This window comes from Girardinichthys multiradiatus, chromosome 1, assembly GCF_021462225.1.
Source record: "Girardinichthys multiradiatus isolate DD_20200921_A chromosome 1, DD_fGirMul_XY1, whole genome shotgun sequence".
NCBI classification, from domain to species: Eukaryota; Metazoa; Chordata; class Actinopteri; order Cyprinodontiformes; family Goodeidae; genus Girardinichthys; species Girardinichthys multiradiatus.
This window is the reverse complement of record NC_061794.1, coordinates 14,098,984-14,114,263: the sequence shown is the minus strand read 5'-3', so window position 1 is coordinate 14,114,263 and position 15,280 is coordinate 14,098,984. Positions and strand designations below refer to the sequence as shown.

General features: G+C 38.5%; 1 protein-coding gene across 1 annotated transcript; it reads left to right on the top strand.

Annotated features, from left to right (window-relative positions):
• Window positions 1-1,972: 1,972 nt before the first annotated feature.
• Window positions 1,973-12,330, top strand: mad2l2 (mitotic arrest deficient 2 like 2). Its single transcript, XM_047367510.1, has 8 exons — window positions 1,973-2,311; window positions 8,772-8,890; window positions 8,984-9,055; window positions 9,128-9,228; window positions 9,335-9,429; window positions 9,544-9,617; window positions 11,469-11,561; window positions 11,705-12,330. Exons 1-8 carry the CDS (start codon window positions 2,272-2,274, stop codon window positions 11,741-11,743), a joined length of 633 nt encoding a protein of 210 aa, XP_047223466.1. The 5' UTR covers window positions 1,973-2,271; the 3' UTR covers window positions 11,744-12,330.
• Window positions 12,331-15,280: the final 2,950 nt, after the last annotated feature.

Genomic DNA, 15,280 nt, shown 5'->3' with positions numbered 1-15,280 from the left:
TACATTAAATGAAATTAGTTACAATGACATATATTTGAGCCAATCTGTAGGTCATTCTTCTGCTTTTATTTATTTAATTTCTCTTTGGGATTGAATTTTGTCTTTATATTTATTTTCAATGTTTATGTGACTTTATGGTTTGATCATATGACTAAGCCAAGACTATATCCACCTACATAAAGGACAGTGAGGAGTTAAATATTTTGTGTTGAACAGTCTAAGGATATCTAGAAAATATATAACATTTATTTTATTTATATTTTATTTTACAGATTTACTGCTTTTAAGGAACAGATGACAATAACTACATTAGCCAATCATGAAAGCATATTGGTTCTGATCTGGTTGTCAACAGTTACTCAAAACTGATCTGCAAAAATATTATTTTAGAAGTAAAATGAATGTTTTTTCCCATGCATTTATCTTAATATATGAAAAGCATTGTTAATAAAAATGTGTTTATATCATGGTCCTAGAACCTATATAGTTATGGCAACACATTTAATCTGTCCTTTTGTAATACAGTGTCTAAATGCATTCTTACTCCTTGATTTTGTTTTCCAGATTTTGTCACTTCACAACCACAGCCTTCAAAATGTTTAATGGGACTTTAAGTAATGTGAAATGGGGGAAAACTGGTTCTTTATTATGCTGTTTGTTCTATAATGTTCTCCAATAAGCCTGTAAGGCTCGATTTATCAAAGTCAATGCAAACGCACACATAACTTAACTATTTTTTGAAAATGTTCAAGGTGTATAAATCTTTTTACAAGAGACTGTATTTTAAATGGTTTTACATGTATTGCATGATTGTGCAAGAAAGTAAATAGGAATGTAAAGTACAAAAAAAGCAACAAATGTAAAAAGACATTTTTTAAAATGACAAATTTTCCTTATTTAGGTTTTGCACTTGTGGCTTTCACTCTTTTTGCACGTAAATGTTCTGGATGGGAAATGTGGGTGTTATCATAGGGGTTATTATCCATATAACAATGTTTTTACGCCAGAGTGTAAGAAAACTGTTGTCATATCCCAGAAGCAAAAAACACCAACTTTTTTGTGGAAGAAAAAAACAAAAAAAAAGTTTTGTCAGAAAGTTTGATGTCATCACACATCTTTGTCATAGCACACTCTATGGAGCTGATTGTACAACCCCTGGCAAAAATGATGGAATCCCCTGTCCCCAGGATGTTCATTCAGTTGTTTAATTTTGTCGAAAAAAAGCAGATTACAGACATCACACAAAACTACATTCATTCTAAGTGGCAGCTTTCTGGCTTTAAGAAACACTAAAGGAAATCAAGAAAAAACATTGTGGGTAATATTATACAATAGGATATTAACTAAAACAGAATACAAAGTCTTGCTTGTTTAATCTAGTAAAACTATGCAATATTAATTTGTTTATTGTGTATGGATGTCATGTAACTGGGGAAACAGTATAAGATACAAAGCTTAATTCAGAGATAATTTTTTTTAAACTTACAGCAATCCTATATTTTTCCTTCACTGAGTTAAAACAAAACATATGTTTGTATAATTTTGTAGACTTTTTGAATTGGGTTATAAGTGGCTCAAGCTCACACTACAAATTATCTTGATTCATTTGAGGTTATAATGTATTGTCTACTTTTATTGCAAGTGATTTATGTTTTTTTTTTACATTAATGATTCTAGGAGATTAAATTTGTTTTACATTTTAAATTGATCTGAAACAAAAATGTTCATTAAGCAACATTTGCATTTAAACTGAGGCAACAGTTTTCCCTGTCTATTTTTACTTCGACAGGCCTGCTATGACTTTTTCTAAATATAACTTTACTTAGATCTTTGTATATATTACATAAATATCAGAACAATCCGTAAATTGTGTAACACTTTTGAACGAATACTGAAAATGCAGAGAGAAACAAATTCGCCTGCAAAGGCTTTAAACGTACGTCATCATTGTTGGACAAGGAGCAAGCAAAGTAAAAGATTACGTCATTCTCATGCGCGATGAAGCTTTAGTATCCTCGGTACCAGCACGAAAATAGCCGCATTTTTATTTTTATGAAAAGTTATACACATTTTTTTTTACGTTGCTGCTATTGTTTTCTGATTTTAGGAGGTCATTTTAACTGCTGACATTTTTACCAAGCATCGATAGAAGAGGAATGAAGAGGAATGTTAAGCAACTAAATCTTGTTTAAAAAGAATAACGGCTGCTTCCCAAGTGTAGTTAGCCGAAGAAACATCATTTTACCTTTTTTCTTTGTTAGAAAATAAACAATGACAACTCTGACAAGGCAAGATCTTAACTTTGGACAAGGTAAGACAGCCAAACTAATAAAACTGAATCGGTTTGTTGAAAGGTGTGGTGATCAGAGCCCCTGTCAAATATAGCTGCTGTTTGCATATCCTTTTTTCACGGCATTTAGGCGTAATTTGAAACTAAGATCTAAGTTTTATTAGAAAGATAAATAACCGCAATAAGTTACCGCGGTGAAGTTAGTTTGAAGTTGGATTTTGGATATTCAAGCTCCGCGGAGTTAGCGACATCTAGCTCACGGTTGATCCGATTCAGGCACTCAGATTTCGGCTAGCTGCTCTCTGTTGCTCCCTCTTCTGACGCGCGGTGGTTCACTTAGGGACCGTCAATAAGTTTCCGAACCAAACAATCGTGGAAAATAAAAATAAATAAATTCCTTGTCTTGTGATCAGTTGAAACAAAAACAATGGTATATCATGCTACTAGATTACATCAAAGAGGCACACTTTCTATTCCATTTTAAGCCTTTTTACATTTTTAAGGAATTTATTTAGTCCAAAATGAGCATTTTTCTTCAATAGCTTCCAGGTCATGTGTCCTACTGACACAAAATCTGTCTGAAATTGTTCTACTAGACTGGACAGATGAGGCACACCTTTTTTTAAAATCTGATTTTAATGCATTTTCTATTTTTTATAAATTTCTTTCATCACAAATCATGATTTTTTTCAATAGCTTTTAGGTCACATGATCCAATGATACAAAACTAATGTGAAATCATTCTACTAGACAGAATAGATGAGACACACATCTTTTAAAAGAATTTTTGTAATCACAATTAATCATTTTGATTAAACATAGGATTATAATACATACTGTGAGCAGTTGCAAGGTAATTCTCAAAGCTTACAAGCTACAGTCAAATGTAAAACATTCATTTTAGCAGATCACACCCGCTTTTTTAAAACTGTCCTGCTTTAGTGTATAAGTCTTCAATGCATGAACCAGTTTCTTGGTATATCTGATTGTGAGTTAACCTTAGTTTGGAAAAAGAGGGGCCCAGACGTTGTCCCTTCACAAATCAAGGGTCAAAGCAGGGAGGTACAGGGGTTGGACAATGAAACTGAAACACCTGTCATTTTAGTGTGGGAGGTTTCATGGCTAAATTGGACCAGCCTGGTAGCCAGTCTTCATTGATTGCACATTGCACCAGTAAGAGCAGAGTGTGAAGGTTCAATTAGCAGGGTAAGAGCACAGTTTTGCTCAAAATATTGAAATGCACACAACATTATGGGTGACATACCAGAGTTCAAAAGAGGACAAATTGTTGGTGCACGTCTTGCTGGCGCATCTGTGACCAAGACAGCAAGTCTTTGTGATGTATCAAGAGCCACGGTATCCAGGGTAATGTCAGCATACCATCAAGAAGGACGAACCACATCCAACAGGATTAACTGTGGACGCAAGAGGAAGCTGTCTGAAAGGGATGTTCGGGTGCTAACCCGGATTGTATCCAAAAAACATAAAACCAGAGGTGTCCAAATCACGACAGAATTAAATGTGCACCTCAACTCTCCTGTTTCCACCAGAACTGTCCGTCTGGAGCTCCACAGGGTCAATACAGGTCCTTCTCAAAATATTAGCATATTGTTCATTATTTTCCATAATGTAATGATGAAAATTTAATATTCATATATTTTAGATTCATTGCACACTAACTGAAATATTTCAGGTCTTTTATTGTCTTAATACGGATAATTTTGGCATACAGCTCATGAAAACCCAAAATTCCTATCTCACAAAATTAGCATATTTCATCTGACCAATAAAAGAAAAGTGTTTTTAATACAAAAAAAAACGTCAACCTTCAAATAATCATGTACAGTTATGCATTCAATACTTGGTCGGGAATCCTTTGGCAGAAATGACTGCTTCAATGCGGCGTGGCATGGAGGCAATCAGCCTGTGGCACTGCTGAGGTCTTATGGAGGCCCAGGATGCTTCGATAGCGGCCTTTAGCTCATCCAGAGTGTTGGGTCTTGAGTCTCTCAACGTTCTCTTCACAATATCCCACAGATTCTCTATGGGGTTCAGGTCAGGAGAGTTGGCAGGCCAATTGAGCACAGTGATACCATGGTCAGTAAACCATTTACCAGTGGTTTTGGCACTGTGAGCAGGTGCCAGGTCGTGCTGAAAAATGAAATCTTCATCTCCATAAAGCTTTTCAGCAGATGGAAGCATGAAGTGCTCCAAAATCTCCTGATAGCTAGCTGCATTGACCCTGCCCTTGATAAAACACAGTGGACCAACACCAGCAGCTGACACGGCACCCCAGACCATCACTGACTATGGGTACTTGACACTGGACTTCTGGCATTTTGGCATTTCCTTCTCCCCAGTCTTCCTCCAGACTCTGGCACCTTGATTTCCGAATGACATGCAGAATTTGCTTTCATCCGAAAAAAGTACTTTGGACCACTGAGCAACAGTCCAGTGCTGCTTCTCTGTAGCCCAGGTCAGGCACTTCTGCCGCTGTTTCTGGTTCAAAAGTGGCTTGACCTGGGGAATGCGGCACCTGTAGCCCGTTTCCTGCACACGCCTGTGCACGGTGGCTCTGGATGTTTCTACTCCAGACTCGGTCCACTGCTTCCGCAGGTCCCCCAAGGTCTGGAATCGGCCCTTCTCCACAATCTTCCTCAGGGTCCGGTCACCTCTTCTCATTGTGCAGCGTTTTCTGCCACACTTTTTCCTTCCCACAGACTTCCCACTGAGGTACCTTGATACAGCACTCTGGGAACAGCCTATTTGTTCAGAAATTTCTTTCTGTGTCTTACCCTCTTGCTTGAGGGTGTCAATAGTGGTCTTCTGGACAGCAGTCAGGTCGGCAGTCTTACCCATGATTGGGGTTTTGAGTGATGAACCAGGCTGGGAGTTTTAAAGGCCTCAGGAATCTTTTGCAGGTGTTTAGAGTTAACTTGTTGATTCAGATGATTAGGTTCATAGCTCGTTTAGAGACCCTTTTAATGATATGCTAATTTTGTGAGATAGGAATTTTGGGTTTTCATGAGCTGTATGCCAAAATCATCCGTATTAAGACAATAAAAGACATGAAATATTTCAGTTAGTGTGCAATGAATCTAAAATATATGAATGTTAAATTTTCATCGACATCATGGAAAATAATGAACTTTATCACAATATGCTAATATTTTGAGAAGGACCTGTATCTTCTACCATCATCTGCTGGGGAAGCAGCATCAGAGCCAGGGACTTAAAGAAGCTCAACAAGCTGATGAAGAAGGCTGGTTCTGTTCTGAGGACTCCTCTGGAACCTCTGGAGATCATTGTGGAAAGAAGGATTCTTCATAAAATGAAGAAAATTTTGGAGAACATTGAGCATCCTCTTCATGAGACTGTCCTACAACAACAGAGTGTCTTCAGTCAGAGGCTTCTTCAGATCTGCTGTAAGACGGAGCGCTACAGGAGATCCTTCCTGTCCACAGCCATCAGCATCTACGATAACAGATCCAGTGTGATGACTGATAGATGGCTCCATGTCCAGTGCCTCAACACAAACAGCACAGAAAATGACAACGCAAGCAAAGGTTGGAAATGTCCATCATGCAAGTAAGGTGCAAAGTGTGAAGTTTGTCCAATAATGTTAGAAATAAATAATGTTGGAAATAAAACTGTAGATCTGTTAGATTGCTTTAAGACTGTGTCTCATCTGTCATGTTTAGTAGAATGATTTAACATTAGTTTTGTGAAAGGCATGTTACCTCAAAACTATTGACAAAAAATAGAAAATGCAGTTAAATCAGATAAAAAGAAATGTTTCATTTATTCAGTCTAATATAGTTATTTGACAGTAGTTTTGTACCACCAGGTCACGTGACCTAAAAACTATTGGAACAAAAACCATGATTTGTGATGAAAGAAATGTATAAAAAATGGAATAAAAATGAGTGTGCCTCATCTATCCAGTGTAGTAGAACAATTTCATACATATTTTGTGTGAATTGGTCACATGACCTGGAAGCTATTGAAGAAAAATGCTAATTGTGGACTAAAAAAAATATTAAAATGCTTAAAATAGAATAAAAAAGGGTGTGCCTCATCTATCCAAACTAGTAGAACAATTTCAGATAGATTCTGTGTCAGTAGGTCACTTGACCTGGGAGCTATTGAAGAAAAATGACGAATTGTAATATTAAAAATTCATAAAAAATAGAAAAAGCACTTAAATTAGCGCGCCACATCTTTCTCGTCTAATATGATGATTTGACATGAATTTTGTGTCACTGGGTTACAAGACATGAAAGTTATTAATTTTTGTTTCTCCCAAGTGTTTGGTTACCACCGAACCACCGTGTGTAGGAGGAGCAAGACAACAGAGAGCAGTTGCCCGGAACCAGCCTGCGTTTGCCGGCCGACACAGGAAGCCGACGCCGCTGAATCCGCGGAGCTTGAATATCCAACTTCAAACTAACTTCACCATGGTGAATAAGTTTAGGAAACGTTGAGGATTAGACATTTTATTGTCTGTAATTTTTACATGCAACACCAAATTGAATACAATTCCAATGACGTAGAGTTATTTAAAATTTCAACTGGCTTACTAAAACCTAAAGTTTTGGGGCTGATATTGTGTGAATAAGACCACACTGTCCTTCTAGTGAAAGCAGAGATCATACAACGTAAAGTGAGTGAGCCAAAACCTTTGCTTCTTTTAAATTGTTTTGTTGTACTGTACCTATCAAAAGTACTTCTACCTCTTGAGCTTTTTTTTATTTATTTTTTTTTACTTTTTGTCACATTATAACTACAAACTTCAATTGATATCAATGGATTTTTTTTTTTAGGAAAAGTATGGTTCATGCATATATTTTAACCCCTTGAGTCCAAACTTTGCAGAACCGCCCTTTGCTGCAATAATATCTGCTCGTCTATTGTCTCTTTTTTATTTTTTATTTTTTTTTACCATTTTTCTTTGCAAAATAACTTAAATAAATAAATAAGTTCAGTCAGATTAGAAGGAGAAATTTTACAAACATGCGTTTTCAAGTGTTGTCAGAGATACACAATTGGATTAAGGTCTAGACTTGGACTGGGTCATTTTAACACATGAACATACTTTGACCCAAACTAAGGCTGCACGACATTTAAAAAAATATATGTAGCGGAAAATCGCGACGTCAGTATTGATTATGGGTAACCCATACATTTTTGACTCCTTTCTTTTTTGTACGATTGCTCAATGTCTCCATAACTCTGCTCGCTTTAGCATCTCAGCCACTAGTATAAATCACATGTGGGCATTAAGGGCAGCTGAGGGCTATTCAACTCCCCAGATATGTTATGGTGTGCAGGACATGAATGCATGACACTTGAAATATTAAATATTACCAAGTATTGTGTCCAAGGAGTCTTCTAAAAGTGTGATATTGCAAACAGTGATAATATGATGATGTTTGTGATTCAATATATTGCACAGCTCTAAATAAACCACTCTATTGCAGCTCTGGCTGTATGTTTAAGGTTGATGCCCTGCTGGAAGATAGTCTTCCACTCTTCTTTGCGCTCTTTCATAAAGGAAAGATTTGTGGAATGCACAATTCATAGTTGTCCTTTCGACATATTCTCCCGCCTGCACCATGGGCCTCTTGTAGCTTTCTTATATTAAAGTATCCGTGCAAAGGAGGCCACACAAATACTTGCCACACTTTTTAGATTTTGATTTGTAAAGAAATGTAGGATTTTCCTTCTGTTTTATAGTTCTACATTATTTTGTGTTGGTTTGTCACTTGAAATCCCATTAATACATAAAAACTGTTACTCGTCAAAATGTGAAAAATGTTGAGCAGTATGAATTCTTGCATTTACGAGGCTACGTCTGAAACACACAGAGGAAGCTTGCTATTTATTTTCAGAGGTTCCCTGATGTAAATGACTTAAACTTTCCTGTAGTTTTAATTAGTTTCAGATGATTTAATACAATAAATCTGGATTTATAAAACATTTTCTGATGCATATTTAGAAGGATTATACTTTATCTCTGCATAGGATGCATGGAAGAGAAACGTCAAGAATGCCTTTTAAAGCTAGTTTAATCATTTTATTGAACAAAAAATTAATTCAATATTAGCCACATTAAAAATAAACAGAGACAAACTTTAGGTTTACCAGTGTCTGTTTATGAATAAATAACAATGCTGGGCCAACAGTTTGGTTCTGGCAGATGAAAGGGGGCAGGTGCTTGCCGTCAACACACAGCTGCATGTTTACATTTATTCTCCTCAAGAGGTGGTTGTTGTTTTACTATCATGATTCAAGGTGGAACCAGAGGGAGCCAACCTTAGGACTCTGAAAGCCCAGAATAATTTCAAATTTTCCAAGAAAGCTTGATTTGACTAAAGTAACATCATTGAACAACTACCTATGGCAGTTTGGTTCATCTTGGTCATAATCTTCTGTAAAGCAGTGCATGAGTGGCCTGGTTTAGGTTATTCCTGTCTTCCAGTTGTTGCTGACATTCTGTGCGAGTTCCTGGAAGTCGCGATTCACCTCATCCTGTACGTCCGTGAAGTCTATCCCTCTGGAATCTTTCAGAAGAGAAAGAAATACAATGTTCCCGTGCAGGTAGAGATTTCTGAAGAAATGCACATGACCTTTAAGGCTTATCTGTTTGAATGTTTGACGTCGTTCTTTTGTTTTTGCGACTCTTATTTTCAGATGTCCTGTCACCCTGAGCTGAATCAGTACATCCAGGATACTCTACACTGTGTGAAGCCACTCATTGAGAAGGTAAGACGGGTCCAGAGCTGACAGGCTCGTTTGACCTGGTTCCACTCATGGTTTATCAAATTTACGTCCTAGAACGACGCAGAGAAGGTGGTCGTGGTCATCATGGACAAAGAGCATCATCCAGTCGAGAGATTTGTGTTTGAGATTTCCCAGCCTCCTCTCCTCTCGATCAGGTTTTCATCCACTTTTTGGACCAGCGTTATCTAATAACGGCTACGTTCTGTGAAATCCATTGTTAAGGTATCTATGATCACTAACTGCAATAATTGATTGGCACAGCTCAGACACGTTATTGTCACACGTGGAGCAGCTGCTGAGAGCCTTCATCCTGAAGATCAGTGTGTGTGACGCTGTTCTACACAACAACCCACCAGGTAACAGGAAGGATGATTATAACCATGTTGGGTGATTTGAAAATGTTGATTTAACAGGACGACGTTAAAATGAAATGTAGAAAACGGTGAAATGTGGTGTTGTTTCTGCCTCAGGTTGTTCTTTTACAGTGCTTGTGCACACCAGAGATGCTGCTACACGCAACATGGAGAAGGTTCAGGTCATCAAGGTGAGCATTTTGTAAAATTATTTATAACCCTTAACCTTTTTACATTGTGGTTTGGAAACTGCAGTCTGTATTTTATTGGGATTTTTGGTCACTCGTCACTCATCGACTTCCGCTTCATCTGGGACCGGGTCACAGGGGGCTCAATAGAGACACCCAGACTTCCCCTCCAGCTCCTCCGGGGGGAGCCCAAGGCGTTCCCAGGCCAGCCGAGAGACATAGTCCCTCCACCGTGTCCTGGGACGTCCCCTGGGCCTCCTCCCGGTGGGACGTGCCTGGAACACCTCCTGAGGGAGGCATCCAGGAGGCATCCAGTATAGATACCCGAGCCACTTCAACTGGCTCTTCTCAATGTGGAGAAGCAGCGGCGGCTCTACTCTGAGCTCCTCACCCTATCTCTAAGGGAGTGCCCGGCCACCCTACGGAGGAAGCTCATTTCAGCCGCTTGTATTCGGGATCTCGTTCTTGTGGTCATGACCCATAGTTCATGGCCATAGGTGAGGGGAGGAACGTAGACCGACCGGTAAATAAAAAGCTTCGATTTTAGGCTCAGCTCTCTCTTCACCACAATGGACCGCCTCAGCGTCCCCATTACTGCGGCAGCCGCACCGATCCGTCTGTAGATCTCCCGCTCCATTCTTCCCTCATTCCTCCACTTGAGGCAGGAACTCCCCTCCAACCTGAAGAGTGCAAGCTACCCTTCCAGTTGAGAACCATCGTCCGAGGCGGACTTGGAGGAGCTGATCTTCATTCCAGCTGCTTCACACTCGGCTGCGAACCGCCACAGCGCATGTTGTAGGTCTTGGCTAGAGGGGGCCAGCAGGACCACGTCATCTGCAAAAAGAAGAGACGAAATCCACTGGTCCCCCTAGACCCCCTTGGTGGTAGATTGAAAGCTCAAACGTGTGGTGTGCATTTGTGTTCATCCCCTTTTACTCTGATCCCCCTAAATAAAATCCACTGGCTAAGAAATCATAAAACCAACTCAGCCCCTTTAGGTAACACTTCCCAAAGCTCCACAAAGTAGCAAGATGTGTGTTTTGTAGCCTTATGTGACGAGTCACACAGTCCAGAAGTAAGTGATACGTGTTTTTGGGTGAAGTGTTGTTAGAGCAGTAAAGCAGCTTTCTAAAATCCCACTAACTGTCTGAAACCAAACAAATATAAATACCCAAAGCATCCTGAGGTTAAGTGTTATAGTATTTATAGCTTTTCTTTACAAAAATGATGGTTTATTTACTTTTTATTGAGACGTGTGCTGTTTTTTCATATTATGAAAAGACTATCAAATAACTGACAGGTAGATCTTTGCAAAAAACATTCAAATAAATTTAAGTTATTTTTTATTGAAATGTTTTTGTTTTTTTCATTAATCGAATGACATGAAAAATGTTTTCTTTTTTTTACTTTGAAAATGAATTCTAAAAATATAAAATAAAAAAGATAAATTTAATAAATAAATGGAAGTCGGGTTGCTGTGTATTTTAGCTGTCTGTGTTTATCTTTACGTTTTCCTTAATTTGCTTTAATGTTTTAGTGTTTTAGTTGTTGCTTTTCAGGTTTAATTTATTCATTTCCTTTATTGTGTGTAAAGAAATGCACTTTAGTTTTTGAGTTGGTTGAGTTTAAAGCCTCATTTCTTTTGCTTGTAAGTTGTAAAAAAAATGTGATCAGATTTGGAGCTTTTAACATGAAATTTGTGGTCTATCACATGAAATCCCAGTTAAATAAATTGGAATTGGAATGTGGCAAAGTGTGAATTGGCTCTGAAAATGTAGAGTGGTCATTTGGAAGTCAGCTGCTATAAACGCAAAACAACCATCTGCATGAGTTTAGTCGCTTATTCCTCTGTAGGATTTCCCGTGGATCGTCGCCGACGAGCAGGAAGTTCAGATGAAGGAGCCGAGACTAATTCCACTGAAGTCCATGACGTCCGACATAGTTAAAGTGAGCTAAAAACGGATGCAAAAATCGATGTGATGTTTAAATGTGTAGAAGGCTTCCTGTGATGCTGTTTGTCAAAATGTCTTTCATGCCATGTGTTTCAGTGTCTGTGTTTGCCGTTACTCATATTTGTTTGGCTTTCACAGATGCAGCTCTATGTGGAGGAGAGAGCCCAGAAAACGTAGTGAGAAGCGACACATCACACGGGGGAAGCAGATGCACAAACTAAGCAGAACATTTCTCGCAGCCTGTCGGTGCAAAATGAGTTCTTATGAAGACAGGGCATTGTTAAATGTTAAATATTCCTCATGGGATATATATATGTGAGGTGCTTTCTTTTTGCTGCATCTTGCATTGTGAGTCGGACTGAAACAGTGGGATGCCGTTTGAGAAATCGTAAAATAAATTTGCTGTTTGGAAAGCCGATTTTTTTGTGTGTGACACAGTAACTCCAGTGTTTGCTATGAATAAAATTCAAGATGTGTTTAATAATTGTTGTGAAAATATAAGTTTTGTTTTTGAATTGTTCCTTTTTCTCTGTCTGTTTAATGTAGTTTTTTAACTTTACTATTAGGGGTGGGCATTTATCGTATGGATATTCGCTGTCGTGAAATATTATCATGATAAAAGTTTTGATTCATGAGAACGATAAATTTCAATTTGTGGTGTTTGAAAACCCCAAAAACTCTATTTTTAGGATTTTTATTTGTACTATTTTCTCCACTGTTTGTTCATGAGTGCATTATTAAATTTGAAAATATGATTAAATGGAGTTACTGTGTGCAGATCAGTGCTAAAAATCACACTTCTTTCTGTAACTGGTGTCCTGAAGAAGCCTATTTACATATGGGTATATGAGCAGTGTTTGTGTTTTTGCGGCTATGATTGCTTTGGCATGCACCGAGAAACAATTAACCTAAAAAAACTGCAAACAAGTTAGTTTTTTATCACCATTTTTATTGTTATGACAATAAATACAACAAAATATCACAATAAAAGTCCATATCACCCACTCCAACTTCCTATTGTACATTACAAAATTACATAATGGATTAACTATGATTGTCGTATCAAAGCCAGAAACTACATGGGATCAAGAGATGCATATGTATTTATTTGTTGCCAACTAACCTAAATAACATAATTAAACAGAATCATGTCCTTTATAAATGGCAGGGTTTCTGGGCAGATTTGTCACTAAGCTCTTGGATGAGACCAAACCCGATGAACGATACAGAAAGCTTCACACCTAACACAACTCATGATGGTGGAGCTCATTTTAATATTCCAAAACAAATGTTTTGTGGGAAGGAGGGTTCACAGGAGAAAACCAGTGCTGTAGTCTTCCTGTATGATAGAAGTCTGTCCTTAATGGGTTATTTTTGGACTGTGGTTACATCTTCATTTTTATTCTGTGCATGCGGATACAAACGCTCATCTGCTGCCATTGCTGTGTAAGCTCTGCAATAGTGGCAGCATGTTTTTGCAACCTACTTAGGAGAAACATTTTGGTGCAGACGATTGGACGCCACTAAAACCTGCTTCACTAAACTTCTCACCTTGAACTTCTTTTCTTGCAGCTGCAGTATTGTTAGGGTTAGTGACTGACTGACATGTGAGTCTATTTGGATGCAAAGAGTTGATGGCTCTTTGATGGAAACTGAACAGGAGAGACAGTGTTTTCTATTGCATTCTTGCATCTTTATTTCTAAAGTGCTTTACACACCCTAAATGACCAAAGGGCTCCACAGGTGCATAAGATAAAATAAATAAAGGCATACGTTTGCTCAACCGGAATTGAAAACCAAGTTAAAAAGATAAGTCTTAAAAAGAGATTTAAAATTATTTGAGGTATTCAAGGTATTTTTGTTAGAAGCTTTGATATTTTACAATGTTCTTATTCTGTCTATGAATTAACATACATCTGAGCCCTCTGCACAACGATCTAACACCATGATGAATTGTCAGACCTAAAACTTCAGCTGCAATCTGGCAAAAAAAGATTTTTGTTGCTGTAAAAAAAAACCTTGGCTATAGTTAAATCATTTGATTTAAACAGCCACTTTTCTAAATATCATTCCACAGCCACATCTAGAGGGGATGAGCCAAGATAAGATAAAGGAGAGCAGAAGGTCTGGAGGATTCAGACTGAATGCCACTTAGAGGACAAACTACAAACAAGCAGTTCAAACAATCACAGGTTTTCAGTCATCTATTAGATTTTATGTTTCTACCACATGAAGAAAATCACCAGAATGGGACTAAACATCTAACAGACACCACTGACTGTATGATCTCTGAGAAATGGATTGACAGTTTCAAAAGAATAAAGATATGGAACAGAAGAATAGAAAAGAAAATCCTTTATTGTCCGTTGGTGGGGAAATTAAAGTGTTAAAGCTGCAAAGGGACAGGCAACCGTATTTACTTCATCAACCAGGTGTTGAGTTGCTCCGAGATTTAATCAACAAAATTATTCTGAGTGTTTGAAGGTTGATATTTCATTGTAGCAGGACACAAAGCTACCACGTATTCCTCTTTAACTTCCTGCAACAATATTTTCTCTAAAGGCTTCAGGCAGCTCCTGGGGTCTGACCTTGGTATTTACTCTCACTTCATGATGTCAAGCACTTTGAATTATCTTGTTGCTGAAATGTGCGATACATATACAGGTCCTTCTCAAAATATTAGCATATTGTGATAAAGTTCATTATTTTCCATAATGTCGTGATGAAAATGTAACATTCATATATTTTAGATTCATTGCACACTAACTGAAATATTTCAGGTCTTTTATTGTCTTAATACGGATGATTTTGGCATACAGCTCATGAAAACCCAAAATTCCTATCTCACAAAATTAGCATATCATTAAAAGGGTCTCTAAACGAGCTATGAACCTAATCATCTGAATCAACAAGTTAACTCTAAACACCTGCAAAAGATTCCTGAGGCCTTTAAAACTCCCAGCCTGATTCATCACTCAAAACCCCAATCATGGGTAAGACTGCCGACCTGACTGCTGTCCAGAAGGCCACTATTGACACCCTCAAGCAAGAGGGTAAGACACAGAAATAAATTTCTGAACGAATAGGCTGTTCCCAGAGTGCTGTATCAAGGCACCTCAGTGGGAAGTCTGTGGGAAGGAAAAAGTGTGGCAGAAAACGCTGCACAACGAGAAGAGGTGACCGGACCCTGAGGAAGATTGTGGAGAAGGGCCGATTCCAGACCTTGGGGGACCTGCGGAAGCAGTGGACTGAGTCTGGAGTAGAAACATCCAGAGCCACCGTGCACAGGTGTGTGCAGGAAATGGGCTACAGCTGCCGCATTCCCCAGGTCAAGCCCCTTTTGAACCAGAAAAAGCAGCAGAAGCGCCTGACCTGGGCTACAGAGAAGCAGCACTGGACTGTTGCTCAGTGGTCCAAAGTACTTTTTTCGGATGAAAGCAAATTCTGCATGTCATTCGGAAATCAAGGTGCCAGAGTCTGGAGGAAGACTGGGGAGAAAGAAATGCCAAAATGCCAGAAGTCCAGTGTCAAGTACCCACAGTCAGTGATGGTCTGGGGTGCCGTGTCAGCTGCTGGTGTTGGTCCACTGTGTTTTATCAAGGGCAGGGTCAATGCAGCTAGCTATCAGGAGATTTTGGAGCACTTCATGCTTCCATCTGCTGAAAAGCTTTATGGAGATGAAGATTTCATTTTTCAACACGACCTGGCACCTGC

Bases quoted from the DNA above. Each gene is read 5' to 3' on its own strand.
- mad2l2 (XM_047367510.1), top strand. From the start codon at position 2,272: ATGACAACTCTGACAAGGCAAGATCTTAACTTTGGACAAG. The intron at 8,891-8,983 runs GTAGAGATTTCT...TCTTATTTTCAG, and splicing joins AATACAATGTTCCCGTGCAG to ATGTCCTGTCACCCTGAGCT. The intron at 9,229-9,334 runs GTTTTCATCCAC...TGATTGGCACAG, and splicing joins CCTCCTCTCCTCTCGATCAG to CTCAGACACGTTATTGTCAC.